This window comes from Eleginops maclovinus, chromosome 6, assembly GCF_036324505.1.
Source record: "Eleginops maclovinus isolate JMC-PN-2008 ecotype Puerto Natales chromosome 6, JC_Emac_rtc_rv5, whole genome shotgun sequence".
Classification (NCBI taxonomy): domain Eukaryota; kingdom Metazoa; phylum Chordata; class Actinopteri; order Perciformes; family Eleginopidae; genus Eleginops; species Eleginops maclovinus.
Window position 1 is genome coordinate 12,772,991 of NC_086354.1, and position 23,908 is coordinate 12,796,898.

The 23,908-nt window shown below is 42.0% G+C and overlaps 4 protein-coding genes across 6 annotated transcripts; 1 reads left to right on the top strand and 3 right to left on the bottom strand.

Annotated features, from left to right (window-relative positions):
• The first annotated feature begins 25 nt into the window (after positions 1–25).
• eif4e2 (eukaryotic translation initiation factor 4E family member 2) lies at positions 26–5,081 on the top strand. Of its 2 annotated transcripts, none has more exons than XM_063886344.1 (8): positions 26–157; positions 1,198–1,309; positions 1,393–1,527; positions 2,006–2,110; positions 2,206–2,358; positions 2,445–2,585; positions 3,811–3,886; positions 3,979–5,081. In XM_063886344.1, the coding sequence occupies exons 1-7, from the start codon at positions 138–140 to the stop codon at positions 3,844–3,846; spliced, it is 702 nt and encodes a 233-aa protein (XP_063742414.1). In that variant the 5' UTR covers positions 26–137; the 3' UTR covers positions 3,847–3,886; positions 3,979–5,081. The 2 variants fall into 2 exon arrangements, with proteins under 2 accessions (XP_063742414.1, XP_063742413.1); XM_063886343.1 differs by having other exon boundaries at positions 2,445–2,581.
• On the bottom strand, positions 3,658–9,758 carry LOC134866264 (phospholipid scramblase family member 5). 2 transcript variants are annotated; one of them, XM_063886341.1, is made up of 8 exons: positions 9,605–9,758; positions 8,018–8,369; positions 7,837–7,914; positions 7,534–7,726; positions 6,149–6,260; positions 5,956–6,055; positions 5,622–5,680; positions 3,658–5,323 (listed from the first exon to the last, which is right to left on the bottom strand). In XM_063886341.1, the coding sequence occupies exons 1-8, from the start codon at positions 9,674–9,676 to the stop codon at positions 5,297–5,299; spliced, it is 993 nt and encodes a 330-aa protein (XP_063742411.1). In that variant the 5' UTR covers positions 9,677–9,758; the 3' UTR covers positions 3,658–5,296. The 2 variants fall into 2 exon arrangements, with proteins under 2 accessions (XP_063742411.1, XP_063742412.1); XM_063886342.1 differs by lacking the exon at positions 9,605–9,758 and adding an exon at positions 9,416–9,591.
• Positions 9,759–9,813: 55 nt separating this feature from the next.
• On the bottom strand, positions 9,814–15,751 carry chrng (cholinergic receptor, nicotinic, gamma). Its single transcript, XM_063886331.1, has 12 exons — positions 15,624–15,751; positions 14,306–14,442; positions 14,168–14,212; positions 13,962–14,086; positions 13,122–13,277; positions 12,413–12,510; positions 12,112–12,312; positions 11,782–11,896; positions 11,576–11,690; positions 11,204–11,471; positions 10,543–10,676; positions 9,814–10,458 (listed from the first exon to the last, which is right to left on the bottom strand). The coding sequence occupies exons 1-12, from the start codon at positions 15,685–15,687 to the stop codon at positions 10,237–10,239; spliced, it is 1,680 nt and encodes a 559-aa protein (XP_063742401.1). The 5' UTR covers positions 15,688–15,751; the 3' UTR covers positions 9,814–10,236.
• Positions 15,752–17,307: 1,556 nt separating this feature from the next.
• Positions 17,308–23,373, bottom strand: prss56 (serine protease 56). The gene is made up of 14 exons (XM_063886707.1): positions 23,204–23,373; positions 21,938–22,096; positions 21,571–21,825; positions 21,235–21,424; positions 21,018–21,126; positions 20,719–20,875; positions 20,435–20,577; positions 20,094–20,253; positions 19,784–19,972; positions 19,486–19,677; positions 19,154–19,353; positions 18,134–18,674; positions 17,908–18,014; positions 17,308–17,795 (listed from the first exon to the last, which is right to left on the bottom strand). The coding sequence occupies exons 1-14, from the start codon at positions 23,301–23,303 to the stop codon at positions 17,622–17,624; spliced, it is 2,676 nt and encodes an 891-aa protein (XP_063742777.1). The 5' UTR covers positions 23,304–23,373; the 3' UTR covers positions 17,308–17,621.
• Between the last annotated feature and the right edge of the window lie 535 nt (positions 23,374–23,908).

The window sequence follows — 23,908 nt, forward strand, 5'->3', positions numbered from 1 at the left end:
GAAAGCTGTGTAGCCTCACGTTCATCACCATAACCAACACTGCGTGCGCGTACTCTTGCGTCCTCTATGCGCGCTGCCGTTCCTGCGGAATTCAGGAGACTGTGGTTGGACTCCGAAAGGCTACCACCTAGAAAATAATGAACAACAAATTTGACGCGTGAGTAAACAAAAGTTTTCTGTGGAAAATCTGCCAGAGAGTGGGCCACCCATCGTGAAATTCACGGGGGAGCGTAACGTTAGTTAAAGCTGTTGCGTGTAAAATGAGAGGTGTGTCAGCTTGCATATCCTGCATGCTCTAAAAGGTTTATAAACCCACATTAGAGACAGTTTCACACACGCACCCACACTCACAGAGGTGCATTTAAGTACGAAGTAAAGACACAGATTATATCGTATTGTAGAAATGAGATGGTGCTGTGTTGTTAGCGGTAGCTTAGCCTGGCGGAAGCCTGTCAGGCCTGTATCCTCGTTGTGGTAGTTGTTGTTTGGCCGGAAAAGGTGCGCGCAGCCTCGGATCAAACTAGACTGTCATGCCCCTAAAGATATAAAACATAGCTGACATTTTGATGTAGGATATTCACGATCAGAATATGTTAGGGACAGATGTTTACCTATGCAACTTAACAGTCTTGATGTTTACTGTTCATATGTAAAAATGCACAGTCAGTTGAGAGTGTAAATGCTATATGTTATAATGCAGCAGCCCTTCAATAAATTATATCATCATGAAGATAATGATGTCTTTTTTTGGGGATATTTTGTCAACCCCATTAATATCTTTTTAACAGTAGAGCTTACGACAAACAAATGAACGCAGATGGACATTTCATAGCAGTTTGAATGGTAAAAATCTGTTCAGCCATTGTGGAAATATCAATTTCAAGGAATATATACATCAGTGGGCTATATAGTATAGTGATTTTGACACAGTCACCAAAGGATATATATTTTTGCTTCAGATATTAATTTGGGGAACATAGATTTTCGTCCAACAGCAGCCTCCAAGTGACCAGAAAGTGGACTCAACACTTCTTTTAAAACATTTTATCAAAAATTGAACTTCTTTCTGAAGCATTTGTTTCAGCAATTATTCCCTAATGACTTTTTAAACAAGATGCAAGTCCCCCTTAACTTAAATAAAGTCAAGTCATGAGACAAATATGTTTTCTTTTGCCTAATGTTTCCAATCAACTCCAGTCTGAAAGATGATGACAGTGGAGACCACGACCAGGACCAAGGCTCACCGAAAGACAGTGAGAAGGAAAAGACTGAAGACAAGGACGAAGACCAGAACAGCTCCAGGAGAAAGGTCAGCCCATTATAGAATTACTCGTATGACTTTTTATTTCCAAAGTTAGTAGTATGGCTGAGTCACTTTTTTGATTTCTGCAGATGGTGGTGCCAGGGGCAGGAGAGCACCCTCTTCAATACAACTACACCTTCTGGTACTCCAGGCGCACCCCTGGGAGACCAGCCAGTACTCAGAGCTACGAGCAAAACATTAAACAGATTGGCAGCTTCGCCTCGGTAAGTCGCTCCTCATCCAGTACAGTAGTGGAGGGGTGGAGGGACTCCCTTTGTTTCTGTTTATCACCTTAGCACGGCACAGCGAAACTATATGAATTCAAGCTTCTCTTGACTGTTAAAACATAAACATTTTTAATACATAAAAAATAATTCGGTTTTTATTCACTTTGTTGTGGCATACTTTACCATTACTTTTTATGACAGACTGTAGTATAAGTATTTTTCATGGCCTTTTTCTCTCGTTGTTGACATACATGAACATGACTGCTTTATGTCATACTGTATTGTGATTTTTAATAACAAATTACGACATACTATGTAATGATTTTATATCACTACTAAATGTATCTTTACCTTTATCACTGTTGTAGCCGGTTCACTCGAGGGAGTTCACTATGAAAGAGGGTATTTTTAAATATGATTTAAAAGGTATAAAACATAATTATTACTGCATATTCCCTGTTCTTTCCTTTCCAAGGTGGAACAATTCTGGCGTTTTTATAGTCACATGATCCGGCCAGGCGACATGACAGGCCATAGTGACTTCCACTTGTTCAAAGAGGGGATTAAACCCATGTGGGAGGTGGGTACCAAATATTGTTTATTGTAATACATTTAATTCATTTAGATTTGTCAATGGAAAACCCAGTCTGAAACCATGCCTATGTTGTTTTTCAGGATGACGCCAATAAGATGGGTGGGAAGTGGATCATCCGTCTGAGGAAAGGCCTTGCCTCCCGGTGCTGGGAGAACCTGATCCTGGCTATGCTTGGGGAGCAGTTCATGGTTGGAGAGGAGATCTGCGGGGCTGTGGTATCAGTCCGCTTCCAGGTAAACAGACACACACTCCTGTTGTACCTTATCTCACACCGCCTATTTCAGTATCCTCACCTTGCCCTCTCTGCTTCTCTTCTCAGGAGGACATCATATCCATCTGGAACAAAACAGCTAGCGACCAGGCGACCACTGCCCGCATCAGAGACACGCTGCGCAGAGTCCTCAACCTGCCTCCCAACACCATCATGGAGTACAAGACTCACACTGACAGCATCAAGTATGTATGTCTAATCGTTTAATTATTTTCTCTCTTTCTATCTATCTCACAAAAATGTGTGCATGCTCACAAATTGAAAATTTTGTCACATGTTTTTTAAGAATGATTCATTATTGCTGCTTCAAAGAGCCGAATGATATGAAGCAATTTTTTAGGATAGGTGGTTGTGGTAATCTTATTGCAAACATTTGCATGTTGCAGCTTCTCATTTGTTAACATTTGCCGCTGTTATTTGAATATATTTTGGTTCCAGAGTGTTGTTGAAAGACGAAACAGAAGGCATTCTGTTTTTTCATTTTTCTGACATTTTATAAAGCTCGAGCAGAATGATATTGCAGCTTGCAGCTTTCTCAAGAAGCGCTCGTACAAACATCTTAACACTTGACACAACGCTTCCTTTTCTTCGGTCTCAAGCTTCCGTGACATAGTTCTGTCACTATATACTTACTTTTTTATGACGTACTACATTGAAATAAAAAAAAAACTGACATTTTTTAGGACATGTCATTTTACTTTTACTTTATCATCCAAGACAACGTTTGCCCGGGGCTTCTGAGTCACTAAATCTGCCCCTGAAAAGCACACCCAAGTAGAGCATGGATTGTAACGTTAGTATTTCCAACATACATGTAACGCTAGCAGGCTATATGCGGCATCCAGCAGCAAAAGGAAGTGCAGTCGATGAGCAGCCTTTAAAGGCCTGCTGCGGACAACATGCTCCAATCAGTTTTGCGAGCTATGTGGTCCCACCCCATTCCTGCACAGATTCTAATTCACTCAGGTTTTTCTTAGTTATTGAAAATGTCACTTGTCTAAATTGGCCCAACTTTGACAACGCAAATACTTTGATCCCCAGCAATATAGTCACCAATTATGAAGTAAGTTATGAAGTAGATCTAATGAAATGTTCTCGAGGTCATGCGAGATTCCTTTCTAATAGTTGAATAAACAATTATTTAGAAAGTGATCAACATTACAGTAGATAATATCCATAAATAGTTTTTAGCAGCTCCAAGTACAGTTATTACCAACATCCAGAGCTATAATAACATTTGTAAATCATTTTGTTTTATTATTTGTTGTTGTACATGTCATAGAAGAAAGACAATTAAAACACCACCTTGTATGCTAAACTGTCATGTGTCATATTTCAAATTGATGCAGAGGTTCTGAATATCTGAACGTGGTGTTTATTTTGAATGATGATGTGCTGCATCCTTTGTTCACAGAGCATGGGAAGACTTCCATGGACTGGTGAATCCTAGTGGCGGACGTTAGCCCCTCACACAGACCACCTCTGCGAGAGTAGGAAATGTTGCTACATTATTTCAAAGTGAAAGGACTAGTTTCTGTCCGATGTGCTTGTGCTAATGTTTGTCTCTGTTTGCTGTGCGTAGGTGTGTGTATATGTGACATGCCGGGGGATGACGAGTCCTGGGAAGGATACCTCTATGTGGATTGGGACTGTGTAACATGAAGACAGAGGAAAAGTCAGAAACAGAGGCAGGAAGACCATTCCTACTTTGCGTCAAATTGGAAATGAACCGAAATGCCTGTCACACTGAACCGTGCCGAAGAGGGAAATATGCGTTATATTTAATCAACCAGAGAAGACTGCTCAATTCCTCAATTTTATTTGATTTTATTTTTTGTGCAAGTTGTAACATCTGTTTACTTGCCACAAGAGGGAGGCCACGGGTGACTGGTGTTCGCTGATCTGGTCATGAGCTGTTAACAAAGTGTACTTGACAAAATACAACAAAACAAGTCTGTTATAATACTAGATCTGATTTAACTGTTTAACATCACATTTCCATCTGTTTAAAATTAATATGTTTTATTGGGACTCAAACAGTATTCCAGGTCGTTTTATTTTATTACAGTGCGGTATTTTAACTTCAATTCGTCTGATCATTTCGAACCAGAAAAATACTATTATTGTGTACGATATATTTGTAAATACAGTCCACTTCAAAGATTGCTTAACTGAATCAGCAACGATTCTTCATCTTTACCTGAAAGTTAATCCCAAAGGATGAGGAGCATCCTGTGTTGGGCAGAAGGTTGTATAACCGGCATCTTAAGAATGGACTGCCAAGCTGCCTAAATCACTGTGCCTGGCCTCGAGCCTGAACCAGTTTTCCCTTCTGTCTGTCACGTCTTCATCCTGCCTTTAAACAATCCAAGGGATGGGTTCTGCTTTAATGTCCTCAACAAAGGTGTACAGGTGTTGAACACTGACCTTCACTCCTTTCCATTTTGTAGTATAAAAAAATGAAACTGGGCCCAGGGTCTGTTACAGTTTTTATCAATTCTCGGGAGCATTTTTTTGGAACCATGCCAAGAAAGCGCCTATAGTTTGTTGAAAAACTGTAATGCTGCCAGTGTTTGTGGGTATGATGGTGGGTGCAGGCATGTGTGTCTCAAACGTGAAGAACACATTCGGATGTGCGCCTGATGGAATATAGCAATAAATGTCAAATATGCATCTGCTGCTAAATCTGGTTCAGTGTCTTTCTCTTTAATGAAACAGAATTGTTGAAGTTCAGCATTTAACGGGATCATTCTTCCTTGACTGTTTCTTTATAAATACACTTCACTGATGTGGTTTCTTGTACCATCAACTGACCTCTCTGGTGTGTCTCATCAGTTATAGCACACACTGACACTGTAGCAACAATGTCAATTTACCTCTCGATTGATCCTTTTCACTGATCAGCTCATTTCAAAAAACATGTAATTCTGTAGGAAAAAAAGGGAAAGCAAATCAGTGAAGGGACACACTCTAAGGGCCTTTTAAACAACAAACATGGTATGTACTAGTAGGGAAATCACAGGTATTAACAAAACAATTAATGTCTATGTTGTAGTTATTTATGATGGTAGCATTCACAATACCAGAACCCTAAAACTGAATTCAGCTATGTTTAGTTTTGATATTTATGCTTTTATATTAATTTCTTGGAAAAAAGGCCTATTATAACACAACAAAGCAAAGTATGAAGAGTGCAACAGTGATAATATAAATTAATTTGCTTACCAATAAGAAAGTGGCTGCAAGCAGCATTAGTTTGGAGTGTGATTCCATACGGAGTGGCACTGGAAGAGTGATAAATTGAAATACAACTTAAAAACGACATTAAGGTTCTCAAACTGTGTGGGGCAAATGAGTATGGGGCATTCTGTATGTGGCTTACACTTCAGTAAAATAACATTTCCATTCATTTCTCAAAGACATTTTCATATGTGAACACGGGTATAACTCAGTAATCGCTTGTCATGTTCTTGTTGTCATTCGAGCTCATTCAACTTGGCTTTGTTTTGGAAGTTTTTCAAACCTGCCAATGAGGAAGTGGAAATCCCACTCAACTCACCTTCCAACCCAAAATATTCATGGTCCATGTTATGATCGTCATTGAAGCCAGGCCATTTCTTCCATACCGTGCCCATTTTCTCCCCAATGTTGGAGACAATCTGCAGAAGATTAAAAGCAAAACGAAGTTATGATAAATAAACTTGTAGAATATTTTTATTTTTGTGTTGCTTAAATATTAATATTAATAATACCTGGAATTGCTGGTTAGAGAAGCATCGGGATGGACAGCAGGAGCCCTGGATACTGATGGTCGATGCTCCTTCTGAATCACACACTTCCAGGAGAGGGGTGAACATGCTCCACCTGAAAACACAGGCACCCAACACACACCAACTCAACCCGTATCCTTACATAATAATCGTGCGATAAGCAACCTAGCAGATACACTGGCCAGTACTTCACACAGTGGCGCGGCATAGCCTTGATGCTTGGTTGATCAAATTTTCAGCTGTCATGGTTCTGCAGCACTAAAACCATTGTTTGCTTGGTATCGGAGGAGTTCAAATTGGGGCAGGCTTTATTCGAGGACAACTGAGAGAATATTTATACCAAGTAAATCTGTGGTCAACGAAACCTCTGCCAGGTCAGTCTTAATTGGGGAAACTTCATCAAGTGTGGCTTCTGGAAAACTCAGGATCCGGCACACACAAAGGCACCTCAGCTAACCCTGGAGTCAAATTCAGGCCAGAGGAAGCAGAAAGTATTTTGGTTTGACTACAGTAGATTGGATGCTGCCATTACTCCCATTAGTCAACATTCCCATTAAGAAGGACGTTGCATTCCTTCCCTCCCATGCAGTCCAGGGCAGCTTTGTCGGCGTGTCTCCAACCAAGCAGCTGTATAGTGCATTAAGTCTCACAGGTTTAGGCTGCACCCCGGCTGGGTGGAACAGTAAAAGCTCTCACTGCTATTTACAGACAGGCTGGGCATCTACGATGGCTCAGGGTGGCCAGAGCCTGGGAGGGACATGGAAAAAAAGCTCACATGTTCAGTCTGAGAATGTAAAGTATAAAGATTGCTGGTACAGTATTCTTATAGTGGATGTCAAAGGGTTAAAGGGTCAATTCATTTAAATAACAAAAAACATGAAAGATTACATTTCTTTCAACTCCACTGTATTTTGACAACATCACCAATCTCAGATTACTCAAAACCTGGTAAAATTACAACAAAACGATCCCAATTAGTATTAGTATAAGTAGGTAAGTAATTGGGATTTTTTTCCACCATCTTTCATTTGAGCAACTGGACTTTTATCCAAGTCCAGTGTGAAAAACAGAAATCAAATGTTTTAGTTAAAATAATAAAACATTTAAAGAAACATTACTGCATGAAAGATTTAACCAAAAAAAAAAAACCCAGTGTTAAAAGAAAATTGTTATTAAATTACCAAAAGTAAAACTACTCATTATGTGGGACGTTATATTATTGATACTTACACTTTTGTTCTACAGGTCAAATCTGGAAAGTAACTTGTAAATATAGATTTAATTGAAGACTCTCTAAATTATTTCCGAACACTTATTAGTGTCGGAAGTTTCCCCGGGGCAATAGAAGTACATTTTGACGCTCCTACCTCTGAAACACAGTGCCTATGAGTTGTTTCTGAGGTGTGTAGGCCCTCATCTCCATCAGGCAGCAGCCAAGACAGCAGGCATCCACCCTGAGGGGCCTTTCAAAATAAAAGACCTGCCGGCCTTGACAATCGAACCCCTGCAGGGAACAGGCTCGAGCTGGACCGCAACACTGGAGGCACACACAGGAACTCTCTGACAGATCAAAGACAATACACTGAACACATTATAAATCACACTTTATTCATATGAAATGCAAAGGATGTGCACAGTTGAGATATGTGAAGCTGAACATGGATCAGTACCTTCCACAGCCACAAACAACTGTGACTTGTGGCCTCCTGTGCTGATACTGTAGATCCTCCTGGGAACACATTGTGGACCTACAATGACGACACATTATTCTTCTAAACAGAAAAACATACTCACCGCAAGAATGACTTTTTACACACAAACACACAAAAGTAACCCCCCCCCCCTACTCACCTTGCAGCTCTGGTCTGGCAGTGATGTGTATTTGACTGACTGTTTCCAGCACAGACATGAAGTGTGATCCTGCTGCACCTCCAGGCTCCTCCACCCCTGGCACACCTTCTTTCCCTTGTGGCTGCAGGAATCCGTTTTCCATCATCCTCCCAGAAGCCAGACATGACAGCTGCCCATCAGATTTCCAGTCAGGAGGTGTTTGGGTGTGTTTGGGCCCAGGGGAGTGAGTGTGGCATTCACACGAAGGCCCACAGCGGTTCTGGAAAGCTTTGAAGATCATCTGGATGTGCTTCTCTCGCTCCAGTCGGCCGAAGGGAAGAGGCTGATTGGTCACCGCTGACATGGTGTAAAACTGAAAATATATGTTGCACCCATCAATAAAATATCAATGACAAGCAATCATACTGTGAGTATAAAATGTGGGATACTTTGATCACCTGTGAGTATAAAACAAGCATCAGTCGTCGCTAATTTCTTGTCTATGTTTGAATGTAATTAATTAGATACCAGAGTGTGTGAGACGAATAACCACAGTATTTTGAGTTACAGAAATAATTGTTGTATTTAAATTGTCCTCCAAGAGTTTGATGACTTTATGAATGTTAAAGCAAGAACATCATTGAAAAGTTGTAGTACAGAATGCGACCAAAAATAAAATGAAAGTCATGGTAAAGCATTTCTTGGAAAAGTCATGGTACAGTATCCCATAGAAATGAATGGTATTATGCACCATTTAAAAATCATAAACAAGTCCTATTTGTTAAATATTCATCAAAAGAAGTCGTTGTAAAGAAGGACACAAAAAGTTAGTAATATTTCTAAAGGTAAAACAGTTATCAGATTGGGGACCCTGGAACAACAACTTATGAAATGGGGGTCCATGGTATGTCATTAAAAAAGCCATAGTGTAGCATGTCATAAAAAACGTTATTCCAAAAAATAGTTCAGAAATAAACGTCTTAATATATCTTCTTTTTGAATACATAGTCCAAAAAATAATTCCGCATTTATTTTAGATCCAATCTGTGAAGGTTTACAAACTAATAATTAGAATTATCTCTTAAATTTACAAGAGAAAACTGAAGAAACCCAACTTTCCCCACCTCAGAAAGTTCCTTTAGCAACTTCAGACAGTTCTCTGACACCAAATTAAACGTCTTCCCCTCTGACAAAGGGATTTTATTACAGCAGCCAGCCTCAGCCTCTTCGTTATTCACATCACACACTCTCAGCTTTCACAGTTTGTCTCATTCTGCAGTTCTCAACAACAAAGTATTTAAGCCCAAGGGTAGAGTACAAGAGGTGCCAACATGGTTAACATCTTCTACAGTATTTAATACTAAACAGTATTTAAGAACATAAAAGATCACAACAGAGCACTAAAAGTCTCGTGCTTACCATCTGTGGTCGACCTCCGGGTTCCTAAAGACTATGACTGTGAGAAGGATGCGGCCAGACAAACATCCACAAGTCATGATCAGGAGGGGTGAATTACAAACCTGCTTACAGCCTCTGTGTGTTTGTGTGAATATTCATGTAGTAATGTTTGGCGTTGTGATGTGTGTGTATGTGTGTCTCCGGTCTCACCCCCTGACTCTGTTTCCATCCCAACCAGGCGGATCTGTCTTTTGTTGGGTTAGAAAGGCCCCGCTCAGCCATGTAATTGAAATCCTGCTTCCAGAGGTGGGGGGCTGTTCAGTGGGTCTGTGTTTTGGGATAGCCTGGGGGGTGTTAGCGCTCTATATTTGCTTCCACGGTGTTAAATAAATTATTAAGAAAAGACTGAGACTGAGCAATTCATTTATTACAGAAATACCTTTAATCAAAAAAACAAAAACATTTATTTTGCTGTTCATGAGCAATTCTCTCGTGTAGTTTATCTTGATGGCCTAAGATTTTATCACCATCAGGAAAAAATCTACACTTACATCAAACTATGTGCTGGTGACAGGGAGAGCAAATTAACAGCTCTTTATTTCCTTACACAGCTTTTTTTTGCCAAAAGTATTCTCAACCCCAAAAATATGTGACAGCTGAGACCAGTACTTTGCATCACCATCGATCATGCTAGCAGCCAGTGTGCAGTGGATCCTTATTCACCCTGAACAAGCATGTATTTGACTCGTGATGGTCCGAAAGACCCCAAATCTTCTCTATCATCTCTGTGTCCCCGTCATAAAGCGAAGGATCACTGACGGTCATTCTGGTTTTCTCCTGGTTCACCCCAGAAAGTTTACTCCCATCCCACTCTCAGTTAGATCAGTGAGGTTGTTTATTAGAGGGAGATACTTCTTAGGATCCCCGGGGAAAGGTGCAGAGGGGGGCTGGTTAAAGTGACCCATCAAGAAGATCCCAATTGTGCCGATAAAAAACACTGAGACCATGACAATAAAGCAGACCCTGTCGATCACCCGGGCGACCAGGAACCACTCTTCATTCTCCTGGAACAGGAAGAAAACTGGAGATTATCACTGATGTTGATTTAAACCTAAGAAGATCAGCAAATATTGAAACATAGAACTCACACTTTGGAAGTTGTTCTGTTGTCTTGTAGTCTCTGCTATGTGTTTGCAGGAGGCCACACACTGCTTCAGCTGTGGAGAGGCCTTTGCCAGGCTGGAACTGAGCTGCTCAGCTGTACCCTCCTCCAGCCCATCATCTGTGTACAAACACCAGATATTCATGACAGGGAGAACACACGTTCAGGTGCACTTTAAGGGAATACTTACTCCCAAAATTATCATTTGTATATTAATTCTTCAACCTCTTTTCCCTTGAATTCTTGGACAAAGCTTTTTATTTGCATGATTCCATGGTGAGCAAAGAATAAAAAAACTGCGAAAATTCCTCATGAACTAAAGTCAAAGAAGTGTGCTTTCAACAACAGCAAAACGATATCAAAACATGCAAGGAGTCCAGATGAAAAGCATCTGCAGAAAAGTGAGACTTTTATATAGTTTTAAGCAATAATGAATGTGTTTGGATAGTACTGAACCAACAACAAGGAAAAACTTTCATGATACACAAGTTTGTGAACTGATGTGTTTTAGTAAAACCCTCCCCGTGACTTTCCTCAATTCGTCAAGAATTGAATCCGTTTTATTGATTCTCTGTTCACCTTTGAGAAGTGATAAAACATTATTTTGAGTTAGGTGATCATAATTGTGAATGAAATATAATACTTACGTATCCTCTCTAACACTGACTTCATCAGTCCGTTTCTTTCTTTGAGTCTGGTAAACATGAGTTCAGATCGAGCTGTTTTGAAAACGTATTCCTCTGCCTTGCTGATGAGGTTCATGGAGCTGCGGCGTCGGCAGGGGACCAGGAACACGTTGTTCCTGTCTGTGACATGATTTTCACTGTTGCCAGTTTCTGAAGCATTATTGCCACTGTTTGGTGTCCAGGGTTGCATCTGCATCTTCAGCAGCCGAGGCAGGATGTTTAGGAAGATCTGAGGAGGACACAGGGCCAGAGGGTAATCCAGAGGCAAATACACCTGTTACACCTTCTTAACGGAAATTGCATTTAGAAAAGGGATGTTCTACACAGTCTTACCTTCCTGACTCTGTCTGTCATTTTGTGAGTGTTTGGGGTTCTCAGGGAAACGTTGAGGACTACAACACAGTTCATCACCACTGTGGTGGTCACTGACATCGCAAACATCAAATACCTGCAGTCAAAGGTTCATCAATCACATATTTTTCTCACTTCAGGTCAACTGTATATGAACTAAAACTCTTAGAGTGATCACACAAACTTACTTTCCAATGAGTGGCACTGCCTTCGAAGTCTCTGGAACCTTCTTGGCGATAAGGAAGAGGAACACAGTCTGGCCCAGAAGAGTGGCTACAGACATGGTGCACTTCTGACCCCCCGCTGCAAAACTCAAACCAATATTCAGTCAGAGTGGTAATCGAAACAGAAATGTGTAACCTAAAGGATCCAGTCTTGTCTTGTCTTGTCTAGCACATAAAACGTTGTAGAACATCTTGATAATGAGGGCTTTGAAAGTATTGATGAGGCTGTTATGTTGGAGGTCTGACTGACTATTGTTAGGCTTTTAGAAAGTTAAACAATGTTAGCAAACAGACCTTTGGCAGGTAAGTAGTACACCAGGAGACAGAGAGAGGAGAAGAGCACACAGGGAGCGATAATGTTAATGATGTAGAAGAGGGGCTTTCTCTGGATGATGAGGAAGAAGACCACCTCCTGGTACTCCAGCTCATCCTTGGTGTGCTGAGTGTTGATCAGTGTCTTAGCCGGCCTGTGTTTGATGGCCCACTCTCCATTCTCTAAAATCAAGTTAAGATGGAAGTAACACATTTTGCTTCACTTCAGGTAATCATTTTGATACGTTTTAATATAAACACTGTCTTTTAAACTCTTTTGGACCTGTAAATGCCTCTGGGTCAATGTCCACCCACTCCAGCGTGTGGTTGTCCTCCTCTTTTAGAACCAGTTTGATCTCGTTGGCACTGTACGTCTGGGAGCTGAACACAGGGAGAAGACATATGGTCTGTCCGACACCACAACAAACACAGCCATTTATTCACTTTTACAAGACAGCATGGTGAAAAGGGACCATGAATGAAGGAATCATTGTCCCTGGTTTGGACACTGTTGATTCTATTTAAATCACAAAGAGAAACCTGACACAAAGATCTGAACTGATGATCAAGAGTCTACACGATTAGAATTGAACCTGGTCATCAGCTAGTCTGTCGCTTTCATCACCTTTGGTTTAATTCATTATTTTCATTTAACAAATTACTTTAATTACATTTTCTTGAAACTTAACTTTACTTTGAAGCATTCTCTATAGGAGGGTATAACTCTAAACTAAATAAATCCCTATATTAAATCTTGTTAAAGGTTCTCGCTATAGGTTTTGCAATGTATTAAACTCTATATAAAGTATGTGTTTCCTTAAATTGTGCTGATGTAACATACAAATCTACTCTCTGGTTTCAAAAAGTTTAAATCTTATCGTACATTTTTCTAAATCAATGAAGATTTGGGGTAAACCTGAAGTGCTTTTTAATATTATAGTATCTAGTGTTTTGAAAATCATCAAATCCTGACAGTTGTTGTCTCTACTCACCGAAAGACCATGGTGCAATTCTGCCAGTCAAATGGAAAGTAGTTGACGGTGATGGCACAAGCACTGCGGTAGATGGCGGGAGGCAGCCAGTACACGCAGCCGTCGGGAGACACCAGAGCGTTGCAGTACAGAGCCACCTCGAACTGTCCATCCACACTGTGCACAGGTTAGAACAGAGGGAAACACATGAACACGCACGCAAGCACGCATGCACGCATCCCACACATACACACACACACACACACACACACACACACACACACACACACACACACACACACACACACACACACACACACACACACACACACACACACACACTGATTTTACATTGTGCATTTCCTATTTATACAGGCAGAAGTCAAATTTAAAGATGCACTACTACAAAATACTTGTGCCTAAATAAGTGTCTGATGGAGTAAAACACTTCACTGTCCAGAGGAAACAAAAACAAACTTTCTTTGATTTCTTAAACATTGTCTTTCTTACAGTTAGCTCATCATGTACCAGGAGGAGTCAATGCATTGATATAACACATCTTTTTTTTAATCTGCCCCTATAGTTTGTATCACTGAGTTATGTAACTTTTAAATGACTGTGTTTAGAACAAAAAAAAGAACAAAATTTCCTTGAAATTAAAAAAATAACTTGTCTGTATGTTACGCTATGTTTGCTTTCAAAGCTTTTATACTCATTGTTACACAGCAACACTAATGACGTCTTATAAGATAGCTCTTCTGAGCTGCAGCTTAAGTTTTATAAACTACTGAATGCCTGAGAAAATATGTTTTCATAAATGTGTGACTGATTAGTTGCCTGAGTCCAAAATTTCACACGCACTTATTCTCCAGTATGACGTCTGGCAGCCAGATGCTCTTGGAGGGCATCCGCAGCTCAGAGGTGATGTTACCATACAGCGCTGACCTGGGCAGTTGGTCCCATCTGAGCCTGTAGTCACACCATTGCTACAACAGAGATACAGCGGGTTTGACATCATTGCAAAGCAGGTAAAAAGAATCCAGCAGGTGAAGTGTGTGTAAGGGTACCATTTCTATCCAGACGCTTGTTGTCAGGGCCTCCTCCTTTTCATTCTGAGAGGAGATAGGGGTTAGTACATAATGTTACCAATAATGCTCAAATAACCATGGGCACCAATCGAAGACACTAGACTGAACTTCACTCACCAGAGAGATGAGGTTGGTGAGAGTCATTTTGATGTTGACCTGAGTGATGTCCCCACTGTTCTCCATTGGGCGGATGTTCTTGTTGTAGCCCTTCATCAAATCCATGAAAAGTTCCCCTTCAAGGTTGACCGCTGATGCTACAACATATGAGAGACAAGTGATAGCAAAGGGACTAAATCAAAGAGTGCTCCATTAATGACATATTCTGTCTTCAGTCTCAGTTTGACATTAAAAAGCCTGTGAAAACAGAGGCATGTCTCCTGTGGCTCTGGAGGGAGCGTTGCAAAGATTGTCTTATTATTGTCAGCATGGTAATCTCAGTTTGGGCTGATGAAAAAGATGGAAACTTCTGAAGTAATGGAGACAAAACTCAGAGAGACACAGGAGACCTGGAACTTGATGGCGAACACTGAAGGTTTATTTGAAGTTACGGCCGGAGAATTGACAAGACATTTGCTGCAGCCAAGAGTTGACACAGCGGTTGCCAAACCAATTCTGAAGAACTCTACTGCAGTCCAAGGTTTTAACTAGTTCAGAATGGACAATCAACATTCTTCATAAACAAGTATGGACACTATATCTAACTAAAGCTGTCGTCCCTGGGAAAGTATGTGCGCCTAGGAGCACATGACAAGGAGCCCAGGCTGATCCTCTTTAATGGAGATACAGCACACCAAGCTGTTAGCCTTTGCTAGAAAAGAAGACACAGAGGAAGAAAACAATGATGAACTGTGTCAAAGGTTACCTACACTAAGCCAAACATTCCCTTATAGGTAAGAAACTGGAACCTGCATAAAGTTTACTACAATGTACTGTAGAGCAAACCCACACAGTATGAATATGGTCCAGCACTATGAATGAAGTCTGATTTTGCAACTTTGTTTACATGCCTTGCCAAATAATGAATTACATTTGGGTTAAAATGCTTTACGTCACAGGTAAATTGTTTTTCCTTACTGAACCTGTGCCAGTTTAGCAAAAAGTGACATTTAGTTTACTGCAACCTCTGTAATAACATTTGGCCAAGAGTTAAGTACCACATTTTGTTGATTGTGAAAATGCAAATATAACGATTAATAGGAAGCGCTGTATTTGAACTGCTCCTTAATGTTTAAATTAACTTGAATGTTATTACAGTTTGACAACGCAATATTAAAGGCAAATAAGGTACCTTCATTAAGCTTGTGACACCTTTTGAGAAATTGATGTTGCACTAAACAACATGCACTTCTATGTAACCCTATGCAGATCCAGATAAACAAAGTAACAAGATGCTGTATAACTTTTCCTAAATCTGGCAGCAGGTTGATCAGCCTACCTGTGGCAGAAATCATGAACACCCTCACAAAGAGTGACAGGGAGAGCGGAGGTCCAGAATCCATTAGTGTTTGTGCTGCGCTGTCCGAGACAAAGCAATGACCACTAATCTGATACCCACACACACTACTCAATGGGGTAACTGGCACTCAAACTGTGTGTGTGTCTGTGTCTAAATCTGTGTGTGTGTTTCCCAGCAGAAGTCAGGGCTGATGGGGTGGGTGGAGGTTTGGACGAATGGTTGGGGGTTGATGGGGGAGTTGATGATTGTTAGGGTTAAATTCAAGAGTTTATTTCTAGGTCTGCATAGCCAGCTGTCACAATGCTCACACACACACACACACACACACACACACACACACACACACACACACACACACACACACACACACACACACACACACACACACACACACACACACACACACACACACACACACACACACACACACACACACACGCGCACATCCTTTGTACAGTATTGTACTCTGCTTGGCAGCCCTACAGTATTAAGGTACACCATCAAATCACAAGTTGTAACCCTGTTCAGTGCACCTGGCTGTTGTCATTCAGGCATCCAAATGTACAAAGTAACTCATGGAAACTGTGAGGGTAAATTTAGTACATCAGTGATCAATACAAAAATGTCGCTTTTTTCCACCAGAAACTTTGGTTGAATGTGTTTTCTGTGAAATGAAATGAAAGGACCACAGACAGAAAGATTAGATGCATGTGTGTCTGCGAGCCAGACATTTAAAAAGCAGTATAGAGGACAAGAGAACAGGTGATACATCTATTCTTTTCACAGCACTCCCTCTGTGATGATGACTGCCCAGGATCTGTTTCATTACAGTGTGTGTCTGTGTCACAAAAATAGTTGTTACCGGCATGATTTTGCACACTTCCCACGCACACATAAACACACCAGTTGATGTGTTGCAACAGGAGTATGAGTGTTTATTCAGCTGTTCCACTTATTTCCCTGTATATCCCTTTTAGCATTTGGCAGAAAATTACCAGAGATTAGTTGTGAAGGTACTTTTGTTCGGCTCATTTAGCCAATCATCACAGCTGTCAACATTGGCTGAGTCTTGGAAACCACTTTGACAGTGGGACAAAACTCAACACAGCAAACACACAGGGCTTGTCTATGCTTCAAAGGTGTCACTTCCTTAAGTAACAGTTGTCTTTACTTGAAATGCTCGGACTCATAACAGACATTACGAGACTTTAAAGGTCAGCCTAGTTCTGCGTCCAGTTGCAATTCCCCGTCTGGGAAATCAGCAGTGAAGACAGGGAGGAGGTGAGAGGGTGCTGGTCGCTGGCAGCTGCAGTGTTGATTGGAAAGCTTACCCTTAAAGGGTTGAAGAATTGAAGTCAATCTTGGGTCACGACAGTAACCAATCAGCTGCGACACCTGTCTCTCAAGAGTGTGTTTGCGTGTCAGCGGAAATGCCGTACACAGCGGTGATATACCACAGGATTAGCAGCATTGCTGTCAGCTTATTTGAATGTTTCCCATCTAACGATCAACACTCAACACAACATGCCATAGCAATAACAATTTTATTTATATATGGATTTTTTTTACAAAAATACAAATGCTTTTCTCTATACAAATAAATATAGTAAGAATCAGGTATGAATACAAATAATATTTACAGTCTGTGTGCTTCACAAGAGGCTCAACCTTTGCAAAAGACAATATGAATAACTTATCACTTTGTACAGATTTATAAGTTAAACAAGGCTGCATCTCCGACCACATACAAAAATCCTGTGGCATGACGGGTGGGCGACAGTGGGATTGATACATTCAAGGTTGTGTTTTCATTTAGAGCCAGGCTCTGAGAGAGGGAAACAAATCAATGCTTTTTCACATAAGACAGAAGAAAGAATAAAGTTTGAGTGAGTGTGCGTTTCTGTGCGTCTCTCTGTCTCATGACGAGGCTTTTCTGGTGCAAATAGTTCTCTGAGTCTTTGTGCTTTCATCGTCATCTCAAGTTTTGAGTGCCTCCAGTGCTACAGAGATTATCCTTGGCACACTGCGGTAAAACGACTCGTTCTCTAGACCCACAAGGCTGTAGAAGGTCAAAGGTCGTCCGCCCACTACTGCTCTGACCCGCGCCTGGTAAAGTCCTCGATCATTCTTGGAGCTCAGATCAACTAACACCTGAACAAAAAAGAGACCCAAAGCAAGGGGAGAAAGAAAAAAGGCGTAAATGAGCAACAATTCTCTTCCTTATTCACTTCTGTTAATTTTGCAATCTTAAATTATAATTTACCTCTTGGAAGCTCATGCGTAGGTTTTTGCTTGGGATGCTCAAGACCCAGCTGTAGGAGTCTCTGACCTGGCTGACATGCTGTGATGTCTCTCTGACTCCGGGGCAAACTGCAGGAACAAACGAATACATTCGGTTTGAGAAAAAAAACTACTTCCCAACAACATTTATTACACACATTATATTATGAAGGTATTTAATGGAGGTCAGAACTGAGTGCGACACATACTTTTCCCACTGGCCCCAGGTATCTGCCTCTTGCGAAGAAGGCTTCGGTATATTCTGTGCAGACTTCGAGTCTTTACTGCTTGCACAGCTTGTCTGGGGTCATCGGTGGTCTCTGAGCGAGGAACACCTTCAGTGACCGTCTGAACGACAGACGTTGACTGCACAGGAAGCAGTAACGCTGAAGGTTTTAATTCTGTTCCGTCAACATTCTCAACAAAAGTAAAATCCTCTGAAGTGACGCTCCAGTTTACATCAGAAGCAGAGTCTCTATCTGGGAATGTTACACTTTGTGACTCATTTTCTGTCACAGCTTCATCTTGTGTCCTTACTTTCTTAATCTCATTCATCAGGGCTGTTAGAAGAGACCAAGGTTTCTGGGATTCATGTGAGGATGAATCGGGACTGTTGGGAGACTCCTCCTGGAGGTAGACTGTGTCCATGGACAGGATGGGAGGAGCAGCTCTGGATTCCAATTTTGAGCGCTGAGCTGAGATAAAAGATTGAAATTCTGCCTCCAGCTGATGTACAGAGGAATCCTCTGTCTGGAGAGGACGAGTAAAAAAAAAAGATAGATGATGATGATGATGTTAAGCTTCAAATTCATCTCAGAAACATAATTAATTGCCATGTCTCATCAATAGTATCCTACATTTCCCAAATTGCCTTTGAAAGTAACTGTCAGAGTTGATTTTATTTAATGAAACCTCCCTGTTGAATGATCATATATTGTATATTGATATTGCAAAGATTCATACTCAATAAAAAATAAAATTGACCTCTTAACTGATTGAGATGATTGAATAAAAGGTTGTACATAACTGAATAATATTTCCAAAGTATGTGATGTTTTTAGATTTTCTTTTACATTTACAGGTTTACTGAAGTTTTCGAATGAAGCTTCGAATGTTAAAACCGATAAAATCTACAAAAGTAAAACACATATAATATATCTGTATCTTAAACTGGGCAGAACTGCCAGGTTTAAACTGAATACATAGACCTATAGTCTGCCTGTTAATACCTGTAAGAAAAGGTTGTTCTCTTGTCTTTTTGGTGTGGAGATGTCTGTTGTTTTGTCATTTTGTTGTTTGTCCAGATCCTCAGCTATATTTCGCAGATATTTCTCCCAGTCGTCCACTGAGGGTCCCACCTCTCTGAATAAGGATGGAGGAACTGGAGACAGACCCTGCTGCATTGGCACCACAGCTCCACCTAGCTGTTCTGCAAGTAATAAAAAACATGTTAGAAACCTGACTAACAACCAATTTCATATTATACCAAGGCACTTGAGAGAGAAATGTGTACAGTAGTATATGCATGGCTTCCTATAAGTTACCTATACATTTTAAGTACCTTTAATCTGTGTGAGACCGTGGCTCAGGGCCAGGTCCCTTCTTTCTCTGGTGTGAATGAAGGCGGTGCTGTAGATGTGCTCCACCAGCTGAGGAAGAGTCTGGGTAAAGAAGGTCAAGTCGACTTTGTCCCGAATGTAGTCTTCTGCCCTCTGGAGCAAGTCTAGCAGGGTTTGTATGAACGAACGCAACTCTGGATGAAAGGGAGGGAACAGATAAGAAAATTCAAAATCTGAGCAACATCAATAATAACTGGTCTGTTTATCCATCCAGCTGAGATTTTAAATTAGGGCACTTACGACATTTCTTAAAGCGGGTGAGGCACTTGTCCTCTGCCATTCGGCTGCAGGCGCTGGCTGACTGACCGGGGGGGCAGGTCAGGGTGTAGAAACGACAGATAGAGCTGAACTCTGACCGCTGCTCCTCCTCCGTCATTTCTGTTGTCTTCAGAAGCTCCTGGCAGGTCGGCTCCCTGCTTCCAAATGACTCTAAAAAAAATGGAAACATAGATTGTAGTTTTGTAAATTAATGACGTATTTTAATATTTAGACATATGCTGCAAGTAAATATTTTAGCTTCCGTGGTGTTTTATAGTTGCATGACACTCACTGTGTATCTCAGCCTGAATCCAGTCAGAGAAGGCAGACACCCGAGTGTAGACTCCAGGCTTGCCCTTCTCCCCACAGCCGTCTCCCCAGGAGGTAATGCCGTAGAGCTGGAACCGACCTGAAATGCGGTCCTGGTAGATCAGGGGGCCTCCAGAATCACCCTACAGATGAAAGAAAAAACCCCAAAGCGTTATAGAAAATGATTGGTGTTGCTGAAACACATCAACAAACAGAAAGGGTCTTAAGACCTATGCACTGTTTTAAAGGTATGTCAATTCAGTCACTAAAGGGAACTCCCAACTTTAACCTGAAAGATCAGATAAGATATGTTGTTCTGCCCACCTGACATGAGTCTATTCCTCCGGAGAGGTAGCCAGCACACAGCATAGTATTGGTGACCAGTTCTTTGCCAAGGGCGCTCTTACAGGTGCTCTGAGGCAGCAGAGGCACCTTGGCCTCCATCACCACATCAGCAGATGGACCGTCTGTAAAGAAACACACAGAAAGGCACCACGTTATATAATAAATATTGATAGGTTTCAATATGCAACAGCACTTTAAGAAAACTACAAGTCATTTAAACTGAAAACTAAGCTATAAACATCATGAACTTTGGCCTTACTCACCCTCATAGAGGGAGCCCCAGCCTGCCACCAGACATGGACTGCCAGTAGGGGGCTCCATGCCGGAGGGGAGACACACCGGTGTGACCCGACCAGACAGGACTACTGGGGATGTGAGCTCCACCAAGGCTATATCGTTGTTAAAGGTCTTTGGATTGAACTGTGGGAGGTGAAGAAAGATTGATTGATTGTATAAATGACAGAATGATTGATCTGAATGTTTAATAGTTTGACCAAGGAGGTGTGATGGTAGAAATAATACTCTATTAGGCCTCTAATGTATCTTCACTTTGGATGATTACCTTAGGATGAGGGATGATGCGGTTCACTTTGAGAACCTGCTCATCAGGATCCGTGTTTGTGATGTCAAACTCCCCCACCACTGCAGTCCAGTAGCTCTCACTCCGGCTGCTACAGAGGTCAAAACAATAAGAGAACGTGAGAGAGGGATATACACTTTAATGAACTCCAATAAAAATATCTTATTATAGTTGCAGAAAAACAGTGATGCACACTAACCCAGCAAAACAGTGAGCTGCAGTGACCACCCAGGAGCTGTCCACCAGCACCCCCCCACACATCAGGCCACCATCTAGCTGGAGGTTGACCAGCCAGGGCCAGCTGCCTGGAGGAGCAGGCGAGCCGCCCACGATCCGGGAGCGAGGCTGTGTGATGTTTTGCACCGGGGACGACCTCTGACCACACACTGCTGCTGGGACAGTGAGAAACAGATGGTCAAAACTGAAGCAAAATCTGCTTTTTATAAAGGAACATTAAGTTATTTTGCAGTTAAGCCTCACACTTTTCATAGACAGAGATAATCTGTATGAATACGTGGATGATGTATCCCCTCACCCTGTGCATGCGTCTGTGTAGCAGGCTCCAGGTTCTGCATGGTGTTAAGCAGGCTGCACTGGAGGACACGGGCGCTGCAACTCTCCCCCATGATCCTAATGCAGCTCTCTTTGTCTAGTTCACCAGGTGGGCAGCGGTGCTGGTAGTATGCACAGGCCTGGCTAAGAGCCCAACTCCGCTCAGCTTCATCTTGAAGCTTCTGTGCCTTACTGATGACATCACAGCTGGGCTCTAAAAGGGCATTGGCAGGAGACACTGTTGGGGCGAGAAGGAGCGTTACGGGGTTACTAAGAAATCATTCAATGGTCAAACATGACTCAATATGCTCAGTGATTATAAGGGGACGCAAGAGTAATATTTTACTTACAACAGGACCCAGACAACTGTCCACAGTCCTGAAACAAACAGGGAACACAGCCTCTGCAGCCTGCTTCCGCCCGACTTCTCTCAGATGATGCACGGTCGAGAGTGGACAGGGCACTAGTCATGGCCGCTTCGAGAACCACAGTGCCTCGATCAGAGAGAGCTGCAGGAGAGGACAGGACGACAGAGAAAGAAAGAACAACATGTGAGACAAGCTGGGGGAAAGGAGGTGAAGTATGGCCATCTACATGGTTAACTGCAGACCAGCTTTTGCTGTGGGAACATTGTGTGTCTATGTGAGCATTAGTATAAAGTGGTGCCGCTTTCTGGTATGTGTGTGAGCACCCCCCTTTTTCTCATGCTGCTCTTTGAGCTCATTGGCAGCGTGTTAGGGAAGCTAGCTCACGCTCAGCGCGCTGGTGAGGATTCAGCAGACTCACATCAATCGGGCCGCCGACCCTGCAGCCCCCCTCTGTGCCGCACCACATCACAGGGTAGGCCACTGACAACAACAATGCTGATTGAAGACTTAATTAGAAGGCCAGGGCTGAGCTGGCAGAGACTGGCGAGCAGGGACAGGCCCTAGGGGCACGGGCTGGCAGCCCCGGGGCGGCAGGGACCCCGAGTCCCTTGTTCTAAACACTCTAAACACACAGTGCCATCACCAGCCGTTTGTATGAAGGCTCTGCTGTACTCAGCATTTCAACCAGAGAAGGCCAGAGGTGCCCCACCAATGTGCTTTACTGCAGGATAAAAGTATTCATGCATAACTTTTATAAAAGCCTGACAGAGTAAGTGCAGAATGAGATACAAATACAAATGTAGACTAAAGACATAAAAACAAGACTGATGATATTTCTGTTCCTTGCTGCTTGAAGACAGTTTATTATGAGCGGAAAGACACAGTCTACTTTAGGGTTACTAAGGTAAGACACCTGCTGCTCATCAGAAAAACACTAAACCATAAAAACATTGTTAAATAATGTCAGCAGTAATTCAATTTAAATACCAGAGATGGCTGATAGCAAAACACAACATTCACTAACACTGTATGTCAGTTGTAGTATTAAGCTATTTTATAGATATCGTATGTATCAATAAGTTTTGCCTGCTTAACTCCTAGAGAGATATAATGCTTAACTAGTGTTTAGTTTGGCTCTCAACATTATTGAAAGCCCCGCGGACACAAATAGTATGTACACTATAATCACTGACAGGTGCTGTTGTCACTACTCTTAAAATAAACAGCAACATTTGAGAGACACTTTACCTTTGAGAGCACTCTGAGGCATCCTGTACACCTCTCGACCTGCCGGGGCTCCCAGCAAGCAGTCGAGTCCCATCAGCAGCAGCGATATGAGCAGCAGCATGGTGTCAGAGCATCAGACCTCCACTCCACAGTGACAACAAGCAGACAGACAGGAGACACGCGGGAAGAGCGAAGAGGATGCAGAGGTGCTGGAGGTGAGGCGAAACTGCAGGGTTTCCAGGTTCCTATTTTGAGGTTTCTCTTTGCAATCCTTAACTGTCTCCCTCCTCCTGACTCTTTGGACTCTCTCCCACACTGTGGTGCAGGGCATCTGTCTGCAAGTTTACTTAGAGGAACAATAGGTGCCTGGAGTGGTCCCTGGTATATATAGAGTCCCCAGTGGAACACCAGAAAGAGGGAGGGGGGATAGGATAGGAAAGAGAGGGAGAGGGAGGGAGGAGGGAGAAATGCTCCCATGGCCAATACACAAACAGATGAATTCATTAAGACTGTGACAGCAAATCGGGTGCAACTTGCCAAGGCTGGACATTACAAAGAGGTTTGGTTCTATGAAAAGAGACAGAGGGAGGGAGAGAGAGATGCAGATAGGGAGGGGGGAAAAAGGGAAGGCAGAGTGACTGGCTGGGCGGCAGGAAAGGGGGTGTTGTTTGAATTAATTAATGTGAGAGGAAGAGGGAGAAAGATATGCAGATAAGGATATGGGCT

Excerpts from the sequence above, each read along its gene's own strand:
- eif4e2 (XM_063886343.1), top strand. The coding sequence starts at position 138 with ATGAACAACAAATTTGACGC. Across the intron at positions 158-1,197 it reads ATGAACAACAAATTTGACGC|TCTGAAAGATGATGACAGTG; the intron begins GTGAGTAAACAA and ends AATCAACTCCAG. Across the intron at positions 2,359-2,444 it reads TGGTATCAGTCCGCTTCCAG|GAGGACATCATATCCATCTG; the intron begins GTAAACAGACAC and ends TTCTCTTCTCAG.
- LOC134866264 (XM_063886341.1), bottom strand. The coding sequence starts at position 9,676 with ATGGCTGAGCGGGGCCTTTCTAACCCAACAAAAGACAGATCCGCCTGG. Across the intron at positions 6,056-6,148 it reads TCTCTAACCAGCAATTCCAG|ATTGTCTCCAACATTGGGGA; the intron begins GTATTATTAATA and ends AATCTTCTGCAG. Across the intron at positions 5,324-5,621 it reads TTGCAGCCACTTTCTTATTG|AATTACATGTTTTTTGAAAT; the intron begins GTAAGCAAATTA and ends TTTTTCCTACAG.
- chrng (XM_063886331.1), bottom strand. The coding sequence starts at position 15,687 with ATGGATTCTGGACCTCCGCTCTCCCTGTCACTCTTTGTGAGGGTGTTC. Across the intron at positions 12,511-13,121 it reads AATTGCACCATGGTCTTTCG|CTCCCAGACGTACAGTGCCA; the intron begins GTGAGTAGAGAC and ends CCCTGTGTTCAG. Across the intron at positions 11,897-12,111 it reads GTACTACTTACCTGCCAAAG|CGGGGGGTCAGAAGTGCACC; the intron begins GTCTGTTTGCTA and ends TGAGTTTTGCAG.
- prss56 (XM_063886707.1), bottom strand. The coding sequence starts at position 23,303 with ATGCTGCTGCTCATATCGCTGCTGCTGATGGGACTCGACTGCTTGCTG. Across the intron at positions 21,127-21,234 it reads GCAGCTCACTGTTTTGCTGG|CAGCCGGAGTGAGAGCTACT; the intron begins GTTAGTGTGCAT and ends TGACCTCTGTAG. Across the intron at positions 19,354-19,485 it reads CGGTCTCACACAGATTAAAG|AACAGCTAGGTGGAGCTGTG; the intron begins GTACTTAAAATG and ends TATTACTTGCAG.